This window comes from Takifugu rubripes, unplaced genomic scaffold, assembly GCF_901000725.2.
Source record: "Takifugu rubripes unplaced genomic scaffold, fTakRub1.2, whole genome shotgun sequence".
In the NCBI taxonomy this organism is placed as follows: domain Eukaryota; kingdom Metazoa; phylum Chordata; class Actinopteri; order Tetraodontiformes; family Tetraodontidae; genus Takifugu; species Takifugu rubripes.
In genome coordinates this window covers 1,353,139-1,375,379 of record NW_021821632.1, presented here as the reverse complement: position 1 = coordinate 1,375,379, position 22,241 = coordinate 1,353,139, and the positions used below count along the sequence as shown (strand labels likewise).

The window sequence follows — 22,241 nt, the reverse complement described above, 5'->3', positions numbered from 1 at the left end:
ACACCTCTGAGATCAACCAAGAACCCTGCTTCTGAACACGCCATGGAAATAAAAGGTTTCCCCAACACGGACGGTCCTTGAGCTGTCATGTGTTCAGTCACTTCTAATGAAGGCTGTGGCCCTCCAGGGTCCAGGACTGGTGTCAGGGTTGGATGGGCGTCGCTGCACAGGTCCAGCATTGGTGCTGGAGAGCCATGTTGGCTCGTGCTGCTGGTTTTCCAGTGATGGGAGAGCATGAGGACCAGGTTTGGGCCTGCTGCTGCCCAGGGCTCCATGCTTGCTTCACCTTGATGAGGGACTTCCCTCCTGTCAAATACCGAGACCGCGAAATACAGATATTTGCTGTAGAACAGTGACACCTTGTGGTTCCTTCTGGAGGAGCAGCTGAGCCAGACTGGACGAAGATGACTTCTTTATCCAATCGTTCTGCCATCCTGCTCTTCCTCTTCTTCATCATAATCATCGTCGTCGTCATCATCATCATCTTCATGGTCATCGTCATCATCTGTCTTTTTTGCTTCTTCCGCGTCTGCGCGAGCAACAGGTCAACGGTCAAGTTGTCATGAAACCCTACAGGAAGCGATTCAATACTTCACAATAAAATTTTAATACGAGTTCAAAAAATTAGTAAGACGCTTTTGAGTATTTTCTTTTTCTTTTCAAAGGCCCCTAAAGGAAAGCGGGGGAGATATCAGCGTTTAAATCAGAGAGGAATGTGTTTATTCTGCAGAGTTACAGGAGTCAGATTAGCAGCTTATATTGAAGAGACAGATTCTGCCCCGAAGAATGACGTGCATATTAACTTTTACACTTTAATTAAAGACTGGGACAAAAGCGTCACTGTGGGACAAAAGCGTCACTGTGGGACAAAAGCGGTGACCCGGGGACGCCGTCATGGCCTGGAGGGAATCCTTTATTGTGAAAATCCTCAGCGGAAGTGCTCTTCTACGGACGTTCTTTGTTGTTTAAGTTCAGCTGGAAGTTTTTCTCCCTCCTGGAGCCCAAAGTTCTGATCTAATATGAGCGGACAGGCGGTTCCTGTGGACTTGTCTGGACACATGCTGGACCTGGAGGAAGACGAGGACCTGGAGGTCTTCAGTAAGGTAAAGATTAAGACACAGCTGGCTAAATGTCCCGTGGACACGTCCCGCTGCTGCCGCGGTGCTCCAGACTTCCAGCCTGCGAACTTCTCTTAGCGATTAAAGTCGATTTAGGTGATCGATCGAAGGGAGCTCCCTCTGATCCGCTGCTGCAGACTTTAAGACTTTAGCGCGTTATTACACACGGAACCGCCCGGGTTGGACCTCGCGCGCGATTAAAGTGGGTCAGCTGACACACACACACTCACACGGGGACAGGGACACGCACACACTCACACGGGGACAGGGACACACACACACTCACACGGGGACACACACAGGGACACACACACTCACATAGGGACACACACACTCACACGGGGACACACACACAGGGACACACACACAGGGACACACACACTCACATAGGGACACACACACAGGGACACACACACACTCACACGGGGACACACACACAGGGACACACACACAGGGACACACACACAGGGATACAGACACAGGGACACACACACTCACATAGGGACACACACACAGGGACACAGACACACTCACACGGGGACACTCACACAGGGACACTCACACAGGGACACACACACTCACACAGGGACACACACACAGGGACACTCACACTCACACAGGGACACACTCACACAGGGACACTCACACAGGGACACTCACACAGGGACACAGAGACACTCACACGGGGACACACTCACACAGGGACACACACTGATACAGGGACACACACACACTCACACAGGGACACAAACACACTGACACAGGGACACACACACACTCACACAGGGACACACTCACACAGGGACACTCACACACTCACACAGGGACACAGAGACACTCACACGGGGACACACTCACACAGGGACACTCACACAGGGACACACACACAGGGACACTCACACACTCACACAGGGACACACTCACACAGGGACACTCACACAGGGACACTCACACAGGGACACACTTACACAGGGACACACTCACACAGGGACACAAACACACTCACACAGGGACACACTCACACAGGGACACACTCACACAGGGACACTCACACAGGGACACAAACACACTGACACAGGGACACACACACTCACACAGGGACACCAACACACTGACACAGGGACACACACACAGGGACACTCACACAGGGACACTCACACAGGGACACTCACACAGGGACACACTTACACAGGGACACTCACACAGGGACACTCACACAGGGACACACACACAGGGACACACACACAGGGATACAGACACAGGGACACACACACTCACATAGGGACACACACACAGGGACACAGACACACTCACACGGGGACACTCACACAGGGACACTCACACAGGGACACACACACTCACACAGGGACACACACACAGGGACACTCACACAGGGACACACTCACACAGGGACACTCACACAGGGACACTCACACAGGGACACAGAGACACTCACACGGGGACACACTCACACAGGGACACACACTGATACAGGGACACACACACACTCACACAGGGACACAAACACACTGACACAGGGACACACACACACTCACACAGGGACACACTCACACAGGGACACTCACACACTCACACAGGGACACAGAGACACTCACACGGGGACACACTCACACAGGGACACTCACACAGGGACACACACACAGGGACACTCACACACTCACACAGGGACACACTCACACAGGGACACTCACACAGGGACACTCACACAGGGACACACTTACACAGGGACACACTCACACAGGGACACAAACACACTCACACAGGGACACACTCACACAGGGACACACTCACACAGGGACACTCACACAGGGACACAAACACACTGACACAGGGACACACACACTCACACAGGGACACCAACACACTGACACAGGGACACACACACAGGGACACTCACACAGGGACACTCACACAGGGACACTCACACAGGGACACACTTACACAGGGACACTCACACAGGGACACTCACACAGGGACACACTTACACAGGGACACACACACTCACACAGGGACACAAACACACTGACACAGGGACACACACACTCACACAGGGACACAAACACACTGACACAGGGACACACACACTCACACAGGGACACCAACACACTGACACAGGGACACACACACGTGGGAGTCGTGTGTGTTAAAGAGAGTCACTCTTTTAATGTCCTGTTCCAGCACCACTCGTCTGCAGCAGACGGGGGTTCCATGCCAAACTCGCCCAGTTCCATGGTCAACCAGTACCGACTGGAAGATGAGGAGGACGAGCTGGTGGACACCATGAAGGACCTCCTCGTCACCGTGGATCAACCAGAGAGCCACGTCACTGCCATCGAGACCTTCATCGTGTACAGAGTGGTGACCAAGGTGAGAGGGTTGTTCTGGTTGTTATTCATCAATAATCAGGTCGACCGGGCCAACCGAGACGCCGTCCTGTCCTCTGTTCTCACAGAACCCCAATCAGGACTCAGGATGTTGCTTTTGTCTCTTTCCAGACCACGCGGAGTGAGTTTGACTCCAGCGAGTACGAGGTGCGCCGGCGCTACCAGGACTTCCTGTGGCTCAGAGGCAGACTGGAGGACAGTTACCCAACACTCATCGTAAACGTATGTTTCCATCATCACCTGAGCTGGGAATCCACCAGAGGGGATTAGAGGTGGGGAAGGGACAGCTAGAGAGAGGGACAGAGACGGAGGGAAACAGAGGACAGACACACTAAGACAGAGAGGTGACCTGCAGATCTCCCTGACATCACTCCGCTTCGGTTACCTCCCTGGGTTTTAGGTGAGTCCCTCTGCCTCGGTCGCGTCCCTCTCCTTCGGTCGCGTCCCTCTGCTTCGGTCGCGTCCCTCTGCTTTAGTTGTGTCCCTCTGCTTCGGTCGCGTCTCTCTGCTTTGGTTGCGTCCCTCTGCCTCAGTCGCGTCCCTCTGCTTTAGTTGTGTCTCTCTGCTTCGGTCGCATCCCTCTGCTTTAGTCGCGTCCCTCTGCTTCGGTCGCGTCCCTCTGCCTCAGTCGCGTCCCTCTGCTTTAGTTGTGTCTCTCTGCTTCGGTCGCGTCCCTCTGCTTTAGTCGCGTCCCTCTGCTTCGGTTGCGTCCCTCTGCTTCGGTTGCGTCCCTCTGCTTCAGTCGCGTCCCTCTGCTTTAGTTGTGTCTCTCTGCTTCGGTCGCGTCCCTCTGCTTTAGTCGCGTCCCTCTGCTTCGGTTGCGTCCCTCTGCTTCGGTCGCGTCCCTCTGCCTCGGTCGCGTCCCTCTGCTTCGGTCGCGTCCCTCTGCCTCGGTCGCGTCCCTCTGCTTCGGTCGCGTCCCTCTGCTTCGGTCGCGTCCCTCTGCTTTAGTTGTGTCCCTCTGCTTCGGTCGCGTCTCTCTGCTTTGGTTGCGTCCCTCTGCCTCAGTCGCGTCCCTCTGCTTTAGTTGTGTCTCTCTGCTTCGGTCGCGTCCCTCTGCTTTAGTCGCGTCCCTCTGCTTCGGTCGCGTCCCTCTGCTTCGGTCGCGTCCCTCTGCCTCGGTCGCGTCCCTCTGCTTCGGTCGCGTCCCTCTGCTTCGGTCGCGTCCCTCTGCCTCGGTCGCGTCCCTCTGCCTCGGTCGCGTCCCTCTGCTTCGGTCGCGTCCCTCTGCCTCGGTCGCGTCCCTCTGCTTTAGTCGCGTCCCTCTGCTTCGGTCGCGTCCCTCTGCTTCGGTCGCGTCCCTCTGCCTCGGTCGCGTCCCTCTGCTTTAGTCGCGTCCCTCTGCTTCGGTCGCGTCCCTCTGCCTCGGTCGCGTCCCTCTGCTTCGGTCGCGTCCCTCTGCTTCAGTCGCGTCCCTCTGCTTTAGTTGTGTCCCTCTGCTTCGGTCGCGTCCCTCTGCTTTGGTTGCGTCCCTCTGCCTCAGTTGCGTCCCTCTGCCTCAGTTGCGTCCCTCTGCTTTGGTTGCGTCCCTCTGCCTCAGTTGCGTCCCTCTGCTTTGGTCGCGTCCCTCTGCTGTGGTTGCGTCCCTCTGCTTCGGTTGCATCTGCCAGAACCGGAACACGGTCCTGATGGACGTTTGTGCTGTGTAAATCGGGACCTGTTGAAGGTGGCTCCTGTCCTGGGGCAGAAGCACTTGGACATGTGTCATGACTTTTGTCCTTGGTCCTCAGCCGCTGCCTGAGAAGTTTGTGATGAAGGGTATGGTGGATCGATTCAACGATGACTTCATCGAGACCAGAAGAAAAGCCCTGGACCGCTTCCTCAACAAGGTCTCGGCGCATCCTGTCCTGTCTCACAGTCAGCACCTCCACGTCTTCCTCACTGCTCAGGTGGGGGCTCCTCCCTCAACGGTGTCCCTGAAGACCTGCTTGATCTCTGCTCACCACGCCTTCCTCCGCAGGATCTGCTGTCTCACAGGAAACAGGGTCCCGGCTTCCTGAGCAGGGTGGGGGAGACGGTGAGGGCCGTGGCCCACTCTGTCCGAGGCCTGAAGGGCAGACCTGAGGAGTTCACGCTGATGCACGACTACGTGGAAGAATTCAGCAGTAAGATCAGCTCTGTGGACAAGATCACCCAGAGGATCGCCAAAGAACAGAGAGGTAGCAGCTGTCCTCTGTCCCTGGTACAACTACTAACTAGCAGAGCTGTGGAGACTGGGGGGGGGTATGAAGAGGAGAGAGGAGGAGAAAGAGAAGGAGCCCCCCCAGGGTGGGAGGTCCTTCCCCCATCAAGGGATGAGAAATCTGTACTGTAGAGCTTCAACATAGTGCAGATCTTAGGGGGGCTCTTGATATTAGCCGGGGCGACACCTGGAGCCAGTTGGCCCCAAACAACACGGTTTTCAGCCCCATTAGGACCATCAAACTGCTCCACCAGCCTAAGGTGGTTCACAGTTCCTGGGGGAGGGTTAAGGTTAGGGGTTAGGGTTAGGGTTAAGGTTAGAGGTTATGGTTAGTGTTAGGGTTAAGGTTTAGGTTTAGGGTTAAGGTTAGGGGTTAGTGTTAGGGTTAAGGTTAGTGTTAGGGTTAAGGTTAGGGGTTAGGGTTAAGGTTAGGGGTTAGTGTTAGGGTTAGTGTTAGGGTTAGGGGTTTGGGTTAGGGTTAAGGTTAGGGGTTAAGGTTAGGGGTTAAGGGTTAAGGTTAGGGGTTAGTGTTAGGGTTAAGGTTAGTGTTAAGGTTAGGGGTTAGGGTTAAGGTTAGGGGTTAGTGTTAGGGTTAGGGTTAATGGTTAAGGTTAGGGGTTAGGGTTAAGGTTAGGGGTTAGGGTTAAGGGTTAGGGGTTAGGGTTAAGGTTAGGGGTTAGTGTTAGGGTTAGGATTAATGGTTAGGGTTAGTGTTAGGGTTAATGGTTAAGGTTAGGGGTTAGGGTTAAGGTTAGGGGTTAGTGTTAGGGTTAGGGTTAATGGTTAGGGTTAAGGTTTAGGGTTAGTGTCAGGGTTTTGGGTTAGGGTTAATGGTTAAGGTTAGGGGTTAGGGTTAATGTTTAGGGTTAAGGTTAGAGGTTAATGGTTAAGGTTCGGGGTTAAGGTTAGGGGTTAGAGTTAGGGTTAATGGTTAGAGGTTAATGGTTAAGGTTAGGGGTTAAGGTTAGGGGTTAGGGGTTAGGGTTAGATAGCTCTGATGATAGCATGTTTGCTCTAGTTCTCTTTGACTAACTGTCCTCTGACTGGGGTAAGCTGAGCCTTTACTGTTCTCAGAGTACGTGGATGAGCTGAAGCGGTGCGGGCCCACCTACTCGCTCTGGGCAGCTCTGGAGGAAGACCTGGCGGAGCCGCTCCGAGGGGTGGCCGGCTGTGTGGAACGCTGCTGTGTGGAGACAGAAGAACACATCCAGTACTTGTCTGAGGTCCTCGTCCCTGCCGTTCATGAGTACGTGCTGAGTGCCGACACCGTAAAGGTGAGCGCAGAACGTGGATCGGTTCCACACCACAGCCCTCATCAGCTGCCTTCACCTTTAGCTGATGAAACAGCAGTTTAATGCTCATTCCCAAGCAAGACAGTGGTTCTCAGGCGGAGTGGCAGCAGATCAGCTGACGGCCGTCCAGCTGGTTTTCACCTGCATGTTAGCTCTCCGCTCTGTTCGGGGGGGGGTCCAGAGAGCCGGAGCAAAGTACCCCCGACCCTTCCTCGACATGAAACTCTGCTTAAACGCTCTTTCAGGCGGTGATGCGACGCAGAGACACCATCCATGCAGACTATGAAGTCAAGAACGAAGCGCTGGCCCTGCGAAAGGACGAGCCCCAAGCTGTAAGTCCTCCTTCCACACGTTAGCGTCCAGACTGTGAGGAGGCCATGAAGGCCTCACACTCACCGTCCGTCCAGCAGGTTAGCTGCAGCTCTGTGGAGGTTCTGTGTGACCCACCGTACAGACGGACCAACGAGGACTTAGAAAAAGCCCCGTTCTCACACCGGCCGCTGTGGGACCTTCTGAGAGTCCAGCCCTCAGAGATCTGGTGCCTGGATTTTATTGGCCAGCTTTTCCCTAGCCCTAACCCTAACCCTAATCCCATGGTTAAAGACCTGCAGTCTTGCTCTTCCCGATGGCTGCGCAGCTGCACTCGGCCAGCAGGGGGCGCTGCTGCCCCAGCTGACGCAGAGGGACAGAGCGGCTGGTTGGAGCGTCCTGATTGGCTGCAGTGGACGAGGCTCAACCTTTGAGCAAAGTCCTTTCGTGTCGCGTCTACAGATGATAAATTGAACCATCTCGCTATCCAAGAGGATCGTTGGCTCAGAAGAGACGGACAAACCAAGTCTGGGCATTTGTGATCTGATCTGAGTGGTGATCTGCTTTGGATCCTGACCCTGGCACCACTCTCTGTGGCTTAGCATTAGCATTAGCATTGATGAATTGAGATGTTTGCTCTGAAATCGTGCTTGGTGTGTTGACAGCTTGAAGAGGAGGTGGGTCGGCTGGCGGAGCGTTTGGAGCTGGCCAACAGTGCTCTGAAAGGAGACTGGTGCCGCTGGCAGGAGGGCATGAGGGGGGACCTCAGATCAGCCTTTGTGTCTGCCACGGAGAAGAACATCCAGTACTACGAGAAGGTAACGCTGAACAGGCCACCCGCAACTCTTCTCCCTCCTAGAAGAAGCTTTCTGGGCCAGGCAGCTCCTGCTGAGGGTTCAGGTCAGCTGACCCTGAGTCAGGGTCAGCTGACCTGAACCCTCGGGGGTCAGCTGACCTGAACCCTGCTTACAGGTGACACAAACAGTTTTAGCAGGTAAAGAGTTCTGAAATAAGAGCTGCAGCTCAGAACAAAAGAGTCCAGATGTGAATTTATTAAGAAGTCACTTCCACGGGTCACGACACGATGAGCTGAGAGAACTTAGAGGTGGTCCAAGCGCGTTTAGGCTCAGTGGTGACTGCAGGAGGATTCAACACCGATTCTGGTAGTTGAATTACAGCACCTGGACAGGTGACGTCTCAGAGCCCCACCCTGGGGGAGGGTGGTCTCTCCCTGGTGGAGGGTGGCCCCACCCTGGTGGAGGGTGGTCTCTCCATGTGGTTGGGGAGACCACCCTCCACCAGAGGAGGCGCTCTGGTGGAGGGTGGTCTCCCTCCCCCAGGGTGGGGCTCTGGGGCACTGAAACAGGGAAACGTCTTCACAGAACTCCAACAGTCCGTCAGCCAGTCAGTCCGTCAGCCAGCCAGCCAGCCAGTCAGTCAGCCAGCCAGCCAGCCAGCCAGCCAGTCAGCCAGCCAGCCAGTCACTCAGTCAGCCAGCCAGCCAGCCAGCCAGTCAGCCAGCCAGTCAGCCAGCCAGCCAGCCAGCCAGTCAGCCAGCCAGTCAGCCAGTCAGCCAGCCAGCCAGCCAGCCAGTCAGTCAGCCAGTCAGCCAGTCAGCCAGCCAGCCAGCCAGTCACTCAGCCAGCCAGTCACTCAGTCAGCCAGCCAGCCAGCCAGCCAGTCAGCCAGCCAGCCAGCCAGTCACTCAGTCAGCCAGCCAGCCAGCCAGCCAGTCAGCCAGCCAGTCAGCCAGCCAGCCAGCCAGCCAGCCAGCCAGCCAGCCAGTCAGCCAGCCAGCCAGTCACTCAGTCAGCCAGCCAGCCAGCCAGCCAGCCAGTCAGCCAGCCAGCCAGCCAGTCAGCCAGCCAGCCAGCCAGTCACTCAGCCAGCCAGTCACTCAGCCAGCCAGTCAGTCACTCAGCCAGCCAGCCAGTCAGCCAGCCAGCCAGCCAGTCAGCCAGCCAGCCAGCCAGTCAGCCAGCCAGCCAGTCACTCAGTCAGCCAGCCAGTCACTCAGTCAGCCAGTCACTCAGCCAGCCAGTCAGTCACTCAGTCACTCAGCCAGCCAGTCCTTATTGATACACCATCTAATTGCTTCAAGGTGCTCTCCAGATTCTACTCCTAGAGACTCTGGGAACCACAAGTAGACCAGCATTCTGAGAGCGGAGCGGTCTATTGGGCTGGTAAGGTATCACTAGCTCCTCCAGGTAGGATGGAGCTAGGCCTCTGAGGACCTGGTAGGTCAAAAGAAGGGTTTTAAAAATTATTCTAAATTTAACGGGCAGCCAATGAAGCGACGCCATTACAGGAGTCATGTGACCTCTGTGGTCAATACCTGTCAGAACTCTGGCTGCAGCATTTTGGATCAGCTGGGGGCTTCTTAAAGAGTTGTTTGGACCCCCTGATAATAAAGAATTACAATAGTCCAGCCTGGAAGTAACAAAAGCTGGACTAACCTTTCAGCATCATGGTGGGTCAGCAGCTTCCTGATCTGTACTTGGTCCAAGTCCAGAACCTTGAGGAACTCCATGGCTAACCCTACTGTATGAGGAGGGAACGCCGTGGACATGGGCAAACTGGTATCTATCAGATAAGTATGATCTAAACCAGTCTAGTGCTGTCCCTTTAATCCCAATCACATGTTCCAGTCTCTGTAACAGGATGCTGTGATCAACTGGATCAAAAGCAGCACTGAGGTCCAGCAGAACCAGCATAGAGACCAGTCCATGATCTGAAGCTATGAGAAGATCATTAGTAACTTTAAGAAGTGCTGTTTCTGTGCTGTGATGAGCTCTAAAGCCTGACTGAAACATCTCAAACAGGCTGTTCCTCTGCAGGTGCTCCAGTAACTGAGTCACCACCACCTTCTCTAGAACTTTAGAGATCAAAGGAAGGTTGGATATCGGCCTATAGTTCCAGTCCTGTTGCTGTAATTCAACTACCAGAATTAGCAGGACCTGAGAACTACTGAGAACCTTCAGACGATTTAACACTGACTTCCACATGGAAGCTGGATCCACATCTCAGACTGGAAGCAGCAAGAGAGAGCAGAACTAGTTGGGTAGAGCCTCACTCCCCTGATGCCCACAGGTGCGCCACAGGTGAGCCACAGGTGAGCCACAGGTGAGCCACAGGTGCGCCACAGGTGAGCCACAGGTGAGCCACAGATGCGCCACAGGTGAGCCACAGGTGAGCCACAGGTGAGCCACAGGTGCGCCACAGGTGAGCCACAGGTGAGCCACAGGTGCGCCACAGGTGCGCCACAGGTGAGCCACAGGTGAGCCACAGGTGCGCCACAGGTGCGCCACAGGTGAGCCACAGGTGAGCCACAGGTGCGCCACAGGTGAGCCACAGGTGACCTGCACAGAGGTCAGACAGCAGAGCTGCCAGCTGCAGTTCCACTTCAGGGGCGCTGCCTCCCGTGTGGCCAGCAGGGGGCAGTGTTGTTCCAGATGAGACGTGTGAGGAACATCATGATCAGATGCTTATTTTACTCATCTAGCAAGAGGATCCAGGTGTTCACGTGACCCAGGTTGTTGTGGACTTGTTGGACTCCTGCGTGTCCCTTGGTGCAGTGGTTTTTAGCATTTAGCTTCTCTGCAGGTGCATTCAGGTGAGCACCTGTGCAGTTTCTTCTTCTCTGCACCGAACAACTGGTCTTCTCTCGGGGTTGAAGCTGAAGCTGAAGCACCATCAGGATCGGCGCCTTGCTCAGAGTCACCTCAGATCCTGATCTTGTCTTTCAGTGCCTGGCGGTGTGGGAGTCTTTCCTTCTGTCTCAGAGAGCCGAGCCTCAACAGTAGATGGACACAGACGCCTCCCCATCATTCAGAAACATCTCCACTTCCATCCACTGGCCTGTGTCCTGCACTCCAGTGAAGAATGGCCTCCACACCAATGACCACTTGTCTGCAGACAAATCCAGAAGATGTCGTGTCTTCGTTGTCCTCGTTGCATCTGTCCTTCCAAAATCTTCTCTGTATTCCTTGATGAACTTTGCACCCTCTTTCTTCTGACGTTCAGATCACGATGAGGTTTCCACTAACAAGAAGAAGCAACTTCCAGCTAATCCAAAAAGCCGAAGGTTCTACGAGAACGTTCGGTGTCCGTTCTGTGGTTGTGTGTTCGAACGCAGATCTACTGCAGTCAAATCTGTAAGAAACCGTCTGATCTTCTCAACAAAGATGAATAAATTAGGAAATGACCTGAGGAACACGGTCCTCCACTGAACATTCCTGTAGATGAGACTCATTAGTCCTCCATCAGTCAGTGAGGTGCCTGAAGAACTTGCACCGTTCCAGCCGAACATCAGAGACTTCTAAAGATGAGCCTTGGAGATGAGCTGATGGTCCTGAGGTTTAGTCATCAGAGTGAGTCTCCACGGCAGATGGACCTTCAGTGATTAGAAGCTTCTGCTGAGGGTTATCTGAGGGATGGCTCAGTTTCTCTGCTGAAGAACATCAACACTCTTATTTTCTGTTCATTGATTTTAATAAATCTAAAATGCTAAACAACATGAAGGTTCGGGTCTTCTGGCTCTTGTTTTTGGTCCATGAAGGTAAAACCAGAACAGATAGTGAGCGATTGGTGAAGGTTTCGCACCAATAATCTCAGTTCTGCAGCAGATTATTGATCCACAAAGCTCCTGAAGCTCCTCCTGCAGGACAATCCTGAAGGCCAGCAGATGATCCCTGGTTACACTGCACCTTTGTGGGCCCCTGCAGGCCCACGGTCACCATAGCAACTGCAGGAACACTTTGATTCTTCATGTCCTGAACTCTGGGCTAAAAGGTTCTGGTGTCAGCTGGACCAGCAGCATCTTCTGTCATTCAGGAGGAACAACGTCATCAGTTGGTGTGACTCTAACCATCTACATAAGAACAGGCTAAGCTAACAGCTAACAGGAGGAAGAGTCGGGGCTCTGGGCCATGCGTGGTTCCTGCTGCTGAGACTTGTCTGAAGGTTCCTGAAGGCACCTCGACTACAGATGCAGAAGGACTGATGTTCATCAGAAATATCAGCTTCACAACTGAAGTGTTAACGGACACGGAGTTACTGAGAGGACACGTGAGAGGACGCCAGCTGAGGACACAGAGCAGGCGGCCCTCCTGGCTCCCCACCCCTCGGCCCAAGGGTCCACCCTCTGTCCACCATCATGTCCACCATCATGTCCACCATCTGACCACCATCATGTCCACCATCATGTCCACCCTCTGACCACCATCATGTCCACGATCATGTCCACCCTCTGACCACCATCATGTCCACCCTCTGTCCACCCTCTGACCACCATCATGTCCACCATCATGTCCACCCTCTGACCACCATCATGTCCACGATCATGTCCACCCTCTGACCACCCATCATGTCCACCCTCTGTCCACCCTCTGACCACCATCATGTCCACCATCATGTCCACCCTCTGTCCACCATCATGTCCACCATCATGTCCACCCTCTGACCACCATCATGTCCACCCTCTGTCCACCATCATGTCCACCCTCTGTCCACCATCATGTCCACCCTCTGTTCACCCTCTGACCACCATCATGTCCACGATCATGTCCACCCTCTGACCACCATCATGTCCACCCTCTGTCCACCCTCTGACCACCATCATGTCCACCATCATGTCCACCCTCTGACCACCATCATGTCCACGATCATGTCCACCCTCTGACCACCATCATGTCCACCCTCTGTCCACCCTCTGACCACCATCATGTCCACCATCATGTCCACCCTCTGTCCACCATCATGTCCACCATCATGTCCACCCTCTGTTCACCCTCTGACCACCATCATGTCCACCCTCTGTCCACCATCATGTCCACCCTCTGTCCACCATCATGTCCACCATCATGTCCACCCTCTGACCACCATCATGTCCACCCTCTGTCCACCATCATGTCCACCCTCTGTCCACCATCATGTTCACCCTCTGTCCACCATCATGTCCACCATCATGTCCACCCTCTGACCACCATCATGTCCACCCTCTGTCCACCATCATGTCCACCCTCTGTCCACCATCATGTCCACCATCATGTCCACCCTCTGTCCACCATCATGTCCACCATCATGTCCACCCTCTGTTCACCCTCTGACCACCATCATGTCCACCCTCTGTCCACCATCATGTTCACCCTCTGTCCACCATCATGTCCACCATCATGTTCACCCTCTGACCACCATCATGTCCACCATCATGTCCACCCTCTGTTCACCCTCTGACCACCATCATGTCCACCCTCTGTCCACCATCATGTCCACCCTCTGTTCACCCTCTGACCACCATCATGTCCACCCTCTGTCCACCATCATGTCCACCCTCTGTCCACCATCATGTTCACCCTCTGTCCACCATCATGTCCACCATCATGTCCACCCTCTGACCACCATCATGTCCACCATCATGTCCACCCTCTGACCACCATCATGTCCACCCTCTGTCCACCCTCTGACCGTGGAAGGCTGGATTCTAAACTGCTGGTGACGGTCCCGGTGCTCTTTCATGTTTCTCTTCACTGACTAAACGACTCTTCTATTTTGGTCTGTGGAACATGGTTCTAACAGCAGAGTTGAAGCCATCTGTGCTGCTCCTGTAGGAGCTGGAGATGGCAGCAGGGTGGAGCCCCTGTAGGCTCTCCGTGCACTACATCCATGAACACGTGCTCTCATCATTTATGAATTTACCCATGATGCCCCACTTCTTCACTCGTCTGTGTGAATATGCTCCTCCAGTCAGATCTGGGCTTCTCTCCACTGACTGATGGACCACAGAAATGTGGCTTTTGTTTGAAACGAGAAGGTCAGCCTCTGCTGGACCGGCCTGCACATCCATGTGTCCTCCTTCCACCACTCCTCAACACCACAGTCGACCCACCAAAGAAGACAGTGGCCCTGGCAGCGCTGAGGCTCAGCAGAGAAGAACATCAGAACGTCCTCAAATCCAGCTGTCAACCCCTGAGGACTGACAGGCTCCCGGCATCGTCTGTCGCTACTTCTGGGGGCCGGATCAGTCTGTCCCTTAGTTACAGGTTACGCAACTTCTCCCACAATGCACCTGCTCCTCTCTTTAGTGAAATAAAAATGACTCAAAGAACGCTCTCCTAAGACCGCTCAAGTGCTGCGGCGATGCTCCAGCATGCTGTCCAGAAGACCTGGAAGCAGACCACCTCAGGGACCTCTTGTTCTGAACCAACTCTTTGGAAGCAGCAACGGCTGATTGTGTCTCTTCCTGATATGGCGTGAGAAGCTCAGCCCACACATTTCCCCCGGAGGCCGAACCGTCACAGTGACATAATCCAGCCTAATGACTGCAGCTCCCCCCCCCCCCCCCCCATGCTGCTGCCGCCGCTCTCGGCCGTGGCGTCTTCAGGCTCTCCTGCTATCTTCAGCCATGATTTAGAATCAGGAAGCCACGTGAAAGACTCAGGTGACTCTAGACTGACTCACAGCTCCTCAAACTCATCGTCCACTTCAGCCAGATGGTTTCCAGCCCCGGATGAGCAAATATCTTCAATGATACAAGACGACAGCAGCGTTGGGCCTCCTCAGCTTCACTCGGATCTGAGTCCCAGGATCAAAGAGCGACCCCAGGATCAAAGAGCGACCCCAGGATCAAAGAGCGAACCCAGGATCAAAGAGCGACCCCAGGATCAAAGAGTGATTCCAAGATCAAAGAGTGACCCCAGGATCAAAGAGTGACCCCAGGATCAAAGAGTGATTCCAGGATCAAAGAGCGACCCCAGGATCAAAGAGTGACCCCAGGATCAAAGAGCGACCCCGGGATCAAAGAGCGACCCCGGGATCAAAGAGCGACCCCGGGATCAAAGAGCGAACCCGGGATCAAAGAGCGACCCCGGGATCAAAGAGTGATTCCAAGATCAAAGAGTGACCCCGGGATCAAAGAGTGACCCCCAGGATCAAAGAGTAACCCCAGGATCAAAGAGTGACCCCAGGATCAAAGAGTGACCCCCAGGATCAAAGAGCGACCCCAGGATCAAAGAGTGACCCCAGGATCAAAGAGCGACCCCAGGATCAAAGAGTGACCCCCAGGATCAAAGAGCGATTCCAGGATCAAAGAGCGACCCCAGGATCAAAGAGTGACCCCAGGATCAAAGAGCGACCCCAGGATCAAAGAGCGACCCCCAGGATCAAAGAGCGACCCCAGGATCAAAGAGCGACCCCAGGATCAAAGAGTAACCCCAGGATCAAAGAGCGACCCCAGGATCAAAGAGCGACCCCAGGATCAAAGAGCGACCCCAGGATCAAAGAGCGACCCCAGGATCAAAGAGTGATCCTCGTCCTGTCAGCACTGAGCCGTCCATCTCCAGATCTGCGGACAAGCATTGGGAGACGTGGAGAAGAAGAAGCAGAAGACTATGGTGATGGCTGTCCTGATGGAGAACCATCTCCCTCACAGGAAAGACAAAGCTTCTCACCACGGGACCAGATATCCAGATGAGCTCCTCGCTGAACTCCACACTGGGAGCAAAGTCCTTCCACCTGTGAACATGATGATGTCCTGCTGCTGTTTTGGGTCTAGAAGCTACGGGGGACTTGGGCTTGGTTCTTCTGCTGTGCTGGACTAATCCAACTCTGAGCATGTCTGACATTAATGCAATGACATCACAATCAAACGTCACAAGGATCACAAGCCTGACCAGGCCAGGGTCCTCTTCAACCTCCAGTTCAATTCTAAAACCTTTATCTAAACAGTCTTTTACTGTCCTGGTGGTTTCTGAAGGACCTGGAGTCCCCCCCTCCCCAGACAAGCATCAGGGAGAGGGAGGGGGGGGGGAGAGGCAGGTGGGGGAGAGATTGAGAGAGATGGGAGGGGGAGAACGAGGGGGAGGGAGAGGGAGCACATTAGCTATCAGACCACAGCGACGTTAGCGATCAGCAGGCTGTTTTTAAGGTTGGATCGGGTCTTTGGGGTTCTCCACGTAAACAGATGCAAGTCCTGTGCACGTCAAAGGGGGCCTGGGCCCGGGCCTGGGCCCGGGCCTGGGCCTGGGCCTGGATGGAGGACACGGCTCGGGTGCAGCCCTGAGGTCGACACCTGTAGCACCATGTGGCGTTTGGCATCTTGACTCATGAAAAACACTTTTTAGCAGTAACTTTATTTATAAAATCAGAGGAGCTGAAACGGACAGAAGACCAGGATGGTGTTTCCCAGAGTAACAGAACATTTGCAACAGTTAACCTGGTTAACCTGGTTAACCCGTCTCCCTGAAGACAACATGATACAACAATATTCTTGGACTTTTCATGCTGTTAATCATCACAACAAACCTTCAGAGCAGATTTAACTGGGCTTGAATCCCTTGTTGTGTCTGAAATCCAAAAGATTCTTGTAAAAATGACACAATTACTGACAGAACTCAGGCTGCATCCAGACAGACGCACAGCTCTCAACTCTATGGAAGACTAGACTCCAGTCACCTGAAGGGAAACACTAACCTATCTGGTCCACACAAGAATATAGAGAAATAAACTGGACCTGGACCAGGAACGAACTGAGCTGAGACACTGGTGACCCTAACCTTTAACCCTAACCCTTTAACCCTAACCTTTAACCCTAACCCTTTAACCCTAACCCTTTAACCCTAACCTTAACCCTAACCCTAACCTTTAACCCTAACCTTTAACCCTAACCCTAACCTCTAACTTTAACCCTAACCTTTAACCCTAATCCTAACCTTTAACCCTAACCTTAAAGCCTAACCTTTAACTCTAACCCTAACCTTTAACCCTAACCTTTAACCCTAACTATTAACCCTAACCTTTAAGCCCAACCCTAACATATAGCCCTAACCCTAACCTTTAACCCTAACCCTAACCTTTAACCCTAACTATTAACCCTAATCTTTAGGCCAAACCCTAACATATAGCCCTAACCCTAACCCTTAACCCTAACCTTAACCTTTAACCCTAACCTTTAACCCTAACCTTTAACCCTAACCCTAACCTTTAACCCTAATCTTTAAGCCAAACCCTAACATATAGCCCAACCCTAACATATAACCCTAACCTTTAACCCTAACCTTTAACCCTAACCCTAACCTTTAACCCTAACCATTAACCCTAACCTTAACCTTTAACCCTAACCCAACAGTTGTAAATGCTCCTCTGTGCTTCTTCACATGGACTCAGATCTATTTCACATACGGAACACACAACAAATGCTAAAGACATTTCTTCCAGGAACCTTTGGCATCATCCAAATGCTAAAAGGGTTTTGGTTCAGCTAAATTTACAACCACTGTTTGAGCTAAGCTAGTTAGCATCAGAGATGTGCTCTCCAAGTCTGCACGAGTGGAAATTGGTCAAAATCAAGTGAAAGTGCCCAATCAATCAGCATGTTGTCTAGATTAGCAAAAAACAGGTTAACACTCAGTTACAGTGCAGCAAGCTAAAGGTTCTGACCCCTGGAGAAGGTCCAGAACCACCATCCAGGCTGTGATTGTCTGCAGCTGAGCTGGACTCTGAAGCATCTACGTTTACTCATGAAGAGGCTTCAGCAGAGGTTGGTTGGTGAGGTGAACTCATCAGGATCCACTTTTCAAACTGGAATCAAGAAACTCTTAAAGGGAGCCGGTTGGTGAATAAGCACAAGTGTCAAGTCCAGTTTGCAGGTGAAGGTGCGACAGTGTGAAGGAGTCCCACAAAGCAAAACTACAACATGTAACATGGCGAGCAGGACCAGCGGACCGGGACCGGCGGGTGGACCGGTGGGTGGACCGGCGGACCAGCGGTCCGGGACCGGCGGGTGGACCGGTGGGCGGACCGGCGGACCTGGACCGGCGGGTGGACCGGTGGGTGGACCGGTGGGTGGACCGGCGGACCAGCGGTCCGGGACCGGCGGGTGGACCGGTGGGCGGACCAGCGGACCTGGACCGGCAGGTGGACCGGTGGGCGGACCAGCGGACCTGGACCGGCGGGTGGACCGGTGGGTGGACCGGCGGACCAGCGGTCCGGGACCGGCGGGTGGACCGGTGGGCGGACCGGCGGACCAGGACCGGCAGGTGGACCGGTGGGCGGACCAGCGGACCTGGACCGGCGGGTGGACCGGCGGACCAGCGGTCCGGGACCGGCGGGTGGACCGGTGGGCGGACCAGGACCGGCAGGTGGACCGGTGGGCGGACCGGGACCGGCAGGTGGACCGGTGGGCGGACCGGCGGACCAACGGACCGGGACCGGCAGGTGGACCGGTGGGCGGACCAGCGGATCAGGACCGGCAGGTGGACCGGTGGGTGGACCAGCGGACCGGGACCGGCAGGTGGACCGGTGGGCGGACCAGCAGACCGGGACCGGCAGGTGGAACGGTGGGCGGACCAGCGGACCGGGACCGGCAGGTGGACCGGCAGGGCGGACCAGCGGACCTGGTCCGGCAGGCGGTCCGGTGGTGTGAGTTCAACAAATATAACATGCACACAAATTCTAAATCTGCCTTTTCTATAATTGATTTAATTGATGTAATTACAAGGACCCCGCCCCCTGTGGTCTGAGATCGGGTTGGGAGGGTGTGATTCAGTTCTGAGAAGATGAAGGAATGAGTCACAGGCTTAAGAAGCAACGTGTAGAACAATGATTTAAAGCTGCTGCTGGGTGACCAGGAGGAACTTCACACAAACACTCTTTCTACCAACATATTTTAGTGGTTTACTTTGAGTAACTGGATCGTTTACTGGGTTTGTGCAGCGGCTTCACTAGTCTTCACCTTCATGTGGTGGGTTGTCGTGGTAACCTACTGATGCTGAAAAGGCTGATCAGCCAACAGTCATCAGGTCTTTACAGTGGAACTGGGCCTGATTATTTAAGGGTTGGGACACTTTAAATTCATCTTTGAGCTGGATCGTTTCCACAATAGACCATGTAGCATTAGCTAACATTGGGCAGCCGTTACTCCAGATCTGATCATCGGTGCAAATCTTCCACTTTGGCGTTTGCCAACAACAAAGGGAGGCGAGAATCTCACAAGGTCTCGTGCATAGGTGGAGAAAGCAGCGTTGTCGGGGACAACAGGGCTGATAAAGACAAGAAGAACCTGCAGAACACACACAGGAAAGGTTGAGCACAGCATCCTGGTTAGTTAGCTTGAACGGTGAAGAGCGTGGATGCCCAGTGGGTCTGCCACACCGCCGACTCCACGTCATGTGACCTCAGCGAAGGCGATGTGACTCTGAAGGGAAGGGAAGCACAAAAAGGTCGTGTAAGTCAAAATGTCACTTGTTCTAGAACAAATCTGAATGTGTGCTTAAAGCTAAAGTCCAGCGACACACACGCAGGAATTAGCGACGGTTGTTCCCTGTTTTTATCACACAGAAGAAAAAGCCAGAGTCAACGTGAGACGGAGATCGTTTGTGTTGTTGTGATTCATCACGTCAGCCGGAGGAGCAGAGCTTCAGACCACAGCTGCTTTGCTGCAGAGCACTTTAGCAAGACGGAGACAGGGACGGGGGGAGGGCTGCAGCCCCACACCGTTATTTTTATCGCTCTTTTCCTCAATGAGCACGGCCAGCAGAGATCGAGGGTGATGGTGTAGAAGAGAAGGTGGATGTCTGAGATGGTCTTCTGCCCATCGCAGCAGTCACGCAGCTGTGGCCCCGAAGCTGCGTCCTCATGTCCCACCCAGAAGCAGCTTCAGAAACCATTCAGGCTAGAGGACACCTCAAAAACCAGGTGAGAACATGCTAGCACCGCACCATCCACCCACTCCACCCATGCAGTAGCCTCCACCCATGCAGTAGCCTCCACCCATGCAGTAGCCTCCACCCATGGAGCAGCCTCCACCCATGGAGCTGCCTCCACCCATGGAGCTGCCTCCACCCATGGAGCTGCCTCCACCCATGCAGTAGCCTCCACCCATGCAGTAGCCTCCACCCATGGAGCAGCCTCCACCCATGCAGTAGCCTCCACCCATGGAGCAGCCTCCACCCATGGAGCTGCCTCCACCCATGGAGCTGCCTCCACCCATGGAGCTGCCTCCACCCATGCAGTAGCCTCCACCCATGCAGTAGCCTCCACCCATGGAGCAGCCTCCACCCATGGAGCAGCCTCCACCCATGGAGCAGCCTCCACCCATGCAGTAGCCTCCACCCATGGAGTAGCCTCCACCCATGGAGCAGCCTCCACCCATGCAGTAGCCTCCACCCATGGAGCAGCCTCCACCCATGCAGTAGCCTCCACCCATGGAGCAGCCTCCACCCATGGAGCAGCCTCCACCCATGGAGTAGCCTCCACCCATGGAGTAGCCTCCACCCATGGAGCAGCCTCCACCCATGGAGCAGCCTCCACCCATGCAGTAGCCTCCACCCATGGAGCAGCCTCCACCCATTGAGCAGCCTCCACCCATGGAGCAGCCTCCACCCATGGAGCTGCCTCCACCCATGGAGCAGCCTCCACCCATGGAGTAGCCTCCACCCATGGAGCAGCCTCCACCCATGGAGCAGCCTCCACCCATGCAGTAGCCTCCACCCATGGAGCAGCCTCCACCCATTGAGCAGCCTCCACCCATGGAGCAGCCTCCACCAATGCAGTAGCCTCCACCCATGGAGCAGCCTCCACCCATGGAGCTGCCTCCACCCATGGAGCTGCCTCCACCCATGGAGCAGCCTCCACCCATGGAGCAGCCTCCACCCATGCAGTAGCCTCCACCCATGGAGCAGCCTCCACCCATGCAGTAGCCTCCACCCATGGAGCAGCCTCCACCCATGGAGCAGCCTCCACCCATGGAGTAGCCTCCACCCATGGAGCAGCCTCCACCCATGGAGCTGCCTCCACCCATGGAGCAGCCTCCACCCATGGAGCTGCCTCCACCCATGGAGCAGCCTCCACCCATGGAGCAGCCTCCACCCATGGAGCTGCCTCCACCCATGGAGCAGCCTCCACCCATGCAGTAGCCTCCACCCATGGAGCAGCCTCCACCCATGGAGCTGCCTCCACCCATGCAGTAGCCTCCACCCATGGAGCAGCCTCCACCCATGGAGCAGCCTCCACCCATGGAGCAGCCTCCACCCATGCAGCAGCCTCCACCCATGGAGCTGCCTCCACCCATGGAGCTGCCTCCACCCATGCACAGATGGAAACACTGCAACCATATGGCCCGAACATCTCCACGTTGGGCTGATTCATCTTCTTTGGAACAGAAAGAGATGATCTGAGTGGACGATGCCGAGTTGAACACAAATAAAGGATCTTGATCACTTCTATAGTTGCCTTTTGTTTCGGAGAGACTGGAAGCAGGTGAGAGAGAGCAGCCAGTGGCAGCAGTGCTGGAGGAGCTCCTGGAGGGGGCCACAGTCATCATCTTCATCCTCAGTCACCTGTGGCAAACAGTGTGTGTGTGTGTGCGTGTGTGTGCGTGCGTGCGTGCGTGCGTGCGCGTGTGTGTGTGTGTGGGGGGGGGGGTTAGTACACACTGTCCACTTCTTAAGGAGCAGAAGCTCTGCTGTTGCTAACGAGGTTGGGTTGTTCTTGAGGAGGTCAGAGAATATTTAAAGGTCGTCCGCGATGGTGACGGCGGCTGGTCGACTGCAGCTTCTCGTCTCCTCTCAAGGAGCACAGGTGAGTCAGAGAGGAAGTCTCCACAGACAGGTCACAGCTTTGGGGAGACCTCACATTTGAAGGGGTCACGCTGTGAGTCCTGCAGGTCAGAACTACTTTCATGGATGAGGGAGGAGGAGAAGTTTAACAGGCCTAACCCTGGGACACCTGGAGAAGGTGTCTAAGGTTTACCAGGCCTAAACCTGGGACACCTGGAGAAGGTGTTCCAGGTTTACCAGGCCTAAACCTGGGACACCTGGAGAAGGTGTCTAAGGTTTAACAGGTCTAAACCTGGGACACCTGGAGAAGGTGTTCCAGGTTTAACAGGCCTAAACCTGGGACACCTGGAGAAGGTGTCCCAGGTTTAACAGGTCTAAACCTG

The 22,241-nt window shown here is 54.5% G+C and overlaps 2 protein-coding genes across 5 annotated transcripts in view; one reads left to right on the top strand and one right to left on the bottom strand.

Annotated features, from left to right (window-relative positions):
- The first annotated feature begins 815 nt into the window (after window positions 1-815).
- Window positions 816-11,826, top strand: snx7 (sorting nexin 7). Its single transcript, XM_029831902.1, has 9 exons — window positions 816-1,103; window positions 3,318-3,506; window positions 3,635-3,745; window positions 5,254-5,412; window positions 5,484-5,682; window positions 6,780-6,979; window positions 7,243-7,329; window positions 7,972-8,124; window positions 11,053-11,826. Exons 1-9 carry the CDS (start codon window positions 1,020-1,022, stop codon window positions 11,107-11,109), a joined length of 1,239 nt encoding a protein of 412 aa, XP_029687762.1. The 5' UTR covers window positions 816-1,019; the 3' UTR covers window positions 11,110-11,826.
- Window positions 11,827-18,757: 6,931 nt separating this feature from the next.
- Window positions 18,758-22,241, bottom strand: part of LOC115248293 (phospholipid phosphatase-related protein type 5-like) — a 24,671-nt gene continuing 21,187 nt past the window's right edge. For 3 of the 4 annotated variants that reach the window (XM_029831904.1, XM_029831903.1, XM_029831905.1), the window contains 2 exons: window positions 21,533-21,639; window positions 18,758-19,496 (listed from right to left, as the gene is read on the bottom strand). In XM_029831904.1, the coding sequence (XP_029687764.1) occupies window positions 19,403-19,496; window positions 21,533-21,639 (201 nt within the window). In that variant the 3' untranslated portion in view covers window positions 18,758-19,402. The remainder of the gene's footprint in view (window positions 19,497-21,532; window positions 21,640-22,241) is intronic. The other variant, XM_029831906.1, reaches the window with a different exon arrangement.